The sequence below is a fragment of the Arachis stenosperma genome, chromosome 1 (genome assembly GCF_014773155.1).
Source record: "Arachis stenosperma cultivar V10309 chromosome 1, arast.V10309.gnm1.PFL2, whole genome shotgun sequence".
Lineage (NCBI taxonomy): Eukaryota > Viridiplantae > Streptophyta > Magnoliopsida > Fabales > Fabaceae > Arachis > Arachis stenosperma.
Window position 1 is genome coordinate 91,859,400 of NC_080377.1, and position 4,602 is coordinate 91,864,001.

At 41.1% G+C, this 4,602-nt stretch overlaps 1 protein-coding gene across 1 annotated transcript; it reads right to left on the bottom strand.

Annotated features, from left to right (window-relative positions):
* Positions 1 to 3,491: 3,491 nt before the first annotated feature.
* Positions 3,492 to 3,917, bottom strand: LOC130982119 (uncharacterized). Its single transcript, XM_057905989.1, has one exon. It carries the CDS (start codon positions 3,915 to 3,917, stop codon positions 3,492 to 3,494), a length of 426 nt encoding a protein of 141 aa, XP_057761972.1.
* Between the last annotated feature and the right edge of the window lie 685 nt (positions 3,918 to 4,602).

The window sequence follows — 4,602 nt, forward strand, 5'->3', positions numbered from 1 at the left end:
CTTTGGCATCTTAATAAATTGGTTTCATCATTGTGTATTTAATGTGTTTATAAGAGTGGAATAACATCAATCTTTTCATTTTCTTTTGATTCCAATTCCTCTGAACTCATTAAACCACATTCATGTTCTTACACAAAGCATTAAGTGTTTTCAAATTGGGTGACTTGGGCTGCTATGCGATCATTGGTGGTGGCCACACTAAACATAATCTCTGGGCTTACTTTTCAAAATCAAACTATTAATTATTTGTAAGCCTAGATTAAGTGGGTGAGAGGCACACCAAACTTAGCACTTTAGCTAGTTCTCAGCCCATTCACTCATCATTAGTTATGCACTCATCAAGTTGCAATTCCCAAGTAGAAAGAAATAAGAGAATATAAAGAAAATCTAACTATCAAAGCTAATATCAAACTCTCTAATCTACAATTGTAAACTAATCCTAATTACTGAAATTTAAACTATCTAAAGCAACAGAATTTAAACTACTTCTAAGAAAAGCAATTAAACCAAAAAGGATAAAGTGTTGGGGTGCCTCCCAACTAGCGCTTCTTTATTGTCATTAGCTTGACATTCCTTCATCTTTAGCTGAGGTTGTAGCTCACTCTCTGCTCTACCAAGGAGCCTCTCAAGTATTGTTTGAGTCTATCGCCATTGACAGAAAAAGTTCTCTGAGTCTTGTCCTCCATGAGCTCCACATGACCATAGGGAAACACTTAGAGTATAGTGAAGGTCCTGACCATCAAAACTTAAGTTTTCCAGGGAAAAATTTGAGTGTTGAGTTGTAGAGTAACACCTTCTATCCTTCAGTGAACTCCCTTCTTGGTATCTTTTGGTCATGCCACCTTTTTGTGTTTTCTTTGTAGATTTTTGCATTCTCATATGCTTGATTTCAAAACTCTTCCAGCTCATTGAGTGGCATTAATCTCTTTTCTCCAGCAGCTTGCTCATCAAAATTCAGTAGTTTTAGAGCCCAGAAGGCTCTGTGCTCCAGTTCAACTGGTAAGTGGCAAGCCTTGCCAAATACTAGTTGGTATGGTGACATCCCAATGGGGGTCTTGAAGGCTGTCCTGTAGGCCCATAGAGCATTGCCTAGCTTCTTAGACCAATCCTTTACTGAGCATCCAACAGTTTTTTCAAGCATTCGTTTTAGCTCTCTGTTGGAGATCTCAGCTTGTCTGTTGGTCTGTGGGTGGTATGGAGTTGCCACTTTGTGCTTTACTCCATATCTGAGAAGGAGTGCCTCGAGTTGTTTGTTGCAGAAGTGTGACCCTCCATCACTAATGAGAGCTCTGGGAACTCCAAATCTGCTGAAGATATTCCTTCTCAAGAAGCTTATCACAACCTTGTTGTCATTTATTGCAGTAGCTATGGCCTCTACCCACCTTGAGACATAATCAACAGCCACCAATATGTAGCTATTTGAGTAGGAGGTTGGGAAGGGTCCCATGAAATCGATCCCCCATACATCGAATAGCTCCAGCTCTAGTATGTACTGCTGTGGCATTTCATTCCTCTTGGTTAGATTACCAGCTCTTTGACATTCATCACATCTTGACACCATTTCCTTGGCATCCTTAAACATTATTGGCTAGTAAAATCCGAATTGGAGCACTTTTGCTGCTGTCCTTTCTCAACTGAAGTGACCTCCATATGCTGACCCATGGCACTGCCATAACACTTCCTGCCCTTCTTCATGGGATATACACCTTTTTAGGACACCATCAGTACACTTTTTTAACAAATAGTGGTCATCCCAGATGTAGTGTTTGGCATCCTTGATTAGCTTCCTCCTCATGTGCTTATTGATGTTAGTTGGTAGCTCCCCAATAGCCTTGAAGTTAGCTATGTCTGCAAACCAAGGGGCTACTCGAATCATCATCAATTATTTATAAGGAAAGCTTTCATTTATTGCTACTTGCTGCATTTCTTCTTCTTGTGGGATCCTTGAGAGGTGGTCAGCTACCTTGTTCTCTGCTCCGCTCCTATCTTTAATCTCAATATCAAATTCTTGGAGCAGCAGGATCCACCTTATTAGTCTGGGCTTAGATTCTTGTTTAGTAAGCATGTATTTAGGTGCTGCATGATCAGTGAACACAATTACTTTTGAGCCAATGAGATATGATCTAAACTTATCAACAGCAAAAACTATGGCTAAAAGTTCTTTCTCTGTGGTGGTATAGTTCCTTTCATTCTCATTAAGGACCTTGCTAGCATAGTAAATAACATGTACTAGCTTGTCTTTCCTCTGTCCTAGGACAGCACCAACAGCAAAATCAGATGCATCACACATTAGTTCAAAGGGAAGATCCCAGCTTGGTGGTGCTATAATAGGTGCATAGGAGAGTTTCTTTTTGAGTTCATCAAAGGCTACCATGCACTCTCTATCAAAAACAAAGGGAGTATTTGAGACAAGTAGGTTGCTAAGGGGTTTTGCAATCTTTGAAAAGTCTTTGATAAACCTCCTATAGAACCCAGCGTGTCCCAAAAAGCTTCTGATTGCTTTGACATTGCAAGGTGGAGGTAATTTTTCAATTACTTCCACTTTTGCTCTGTCTACTTCTATGCCATCTTTTGAAATCTTGTGCCCAAGAACCACCCCTTCAGTCACCATAAAATGGCACTTCTCCCAGTTTAAAACTAGGTTGGTTTCTTGACACCTTTTTAGCACAAGAGAAAGATAGTATAGGCAATCAAAATATGAGTCCCCAAACACAGAGAAGTCGTCCATGCATACTTCTATGAACTTCTCAATCATATCTAAAAAATGGAGAGCATGCACCTTTGGAATGTTGCAGGTGAATTGCACAATCCAAAGGGCATTCTCCTATAAGCAAAGACACCATATGGACAAGTAAATGAAATTTTTTCCTGATCCTTGGGGTCTACAACAATTTGATTGTAGCCCGAGTATCCGTCCAGGAAGCAATAATACTCGTGTCCTGCCAATCTTTCAAGCATCTGGTCCATGAAGGGCAGGGGAAAGTGATCCTTCCGGCTGGCTTCATTAAGTTTTCGATAGTCAATGCACATACGCCATCCAGTCACCGTCCTTGTGGGTATCAATTCATTATTCTTATTTTCCACAACAGTGATCCCTCCCTTCTTAGGGATTACTTGCACCGGGCTTACTCAAGGGCTATCTGAGATGGGGAAGATCACCCCTGCTTGCCACAATTTCATAGTTGGGTTTAACCTCCTTTGTTGATGTCTTGAGGGGTTGGCATCCTCTTCAAGTAAGATTTTATGCATGCACATTGAAGGACTGATCCCCTTTAAATCTGCAAGTGTCCAGCCTATGGCATCCTTGTGTTGTCTCAGCACTTGGATAAGTTCCTCTTCTTGTTCCTTATTTAGACTTGAATTTATCATTACTAGGTGAGTGTTGTTAGCACCCAGATATGCATACTTCAAGCTGGGTGGTAAGGCTTTCAGCTCTAGTTTTCGTGACTCTGCATCTTTGTTGTCTGTGGTAGTTGGCATGATTGAGTTCCTCATGGTTGCTTGTGGTAGTTTTCCATCTGGTGCTTGCTCCAACTCAATGCTTTCTCCACATTGTTCTTCTCCATGACTTCTTGAACTATCTGTTCTATAGTGTGTACCAACATGCATTCTCCTATGCATTCCTTGGGGTAACTCATTGCTTTAAAGACATTGAAGACCATTTTCTCTTCATGCAATCTCAAGACTAGTTCCCCTTTCTGCACGTCAATGATGGCTCCAGCAGTAGCTAGGAATGATCTTCCTAGGATGATTGACGTGTTGGCCTCTTCTTCCATGTTCAGCACCACAAAATCAGCAAGGAAAATGAATTTTCCTACTTTCACTAGCAAATCTTCCACCACCCCGTGTGGAAACTTAAATGTTCTATCAGCCAATTGGAATGCCATTCTTGTTGGCTTGGCTTCCTCAATCTTCATCCTTCTCATCATGGTTAGGGACATAAGATTTATGCTAGCTCCCAAATCAGACAAAGCTTTCTCAATAGTGATGTCCCCTATGATGTAGGGGATTTAAAAACTCCCTGGGTCTTTCAGCTTTTGAGGAAACGTTTTTTGTATGATGGCACTGCACTCCTCAGTCAGTACTATGGTTTCTTTTGCCTCCCAGTTCCTCTTTTTGGTTATAAGCTCCTTTAAGAACTTGGCATAGAGTGGCATTTGTTCTAATGCCTCAGCAAATGGTATGTTGATTTGGAGCCTCTTGAAGATCTCTAGGAACTTAGAGAACTGGTCATCCTTCCCATCTTTTCTCAGTCTTTGTGAGTATGGTGCCTTTGGCACACAGGGCTTCAAAACTGGTTTTGGTGGAGGTGAAACTAGAATCTCCCCTTCATCCTCGTTCCCATGTTTTGATGCAAGCTCTTCATGATTATCTTTGCATGGGGCTCCTTCCTCTACAACCTTTACACTTTTTAGAGTTATGGTTTTGCATTCCCCTCTTGGGTTAGCCATGGTATCGCTGGAAAATGTGTGTGTGGAAAGTGGGATTTGCTTGGACAAAATCCCCACTTATGCTTCCAGCTTTGAGATTGCTGCACCTTGATTTTTTATATTTGACCTATATTCCTCTTGATTAGCATCTAGCCCTCTGTCAGTTTGTGCT

Excerpts from the sequence above, each read along its gene's own strand:
- LOC130982119 (XM_057905989.1), bottom strand. The coding sequence starts at position 3,917 with ATGAAGATTGAGGAAGCCAAGCCAACAAGAATGGCATTCCAATTGGCT.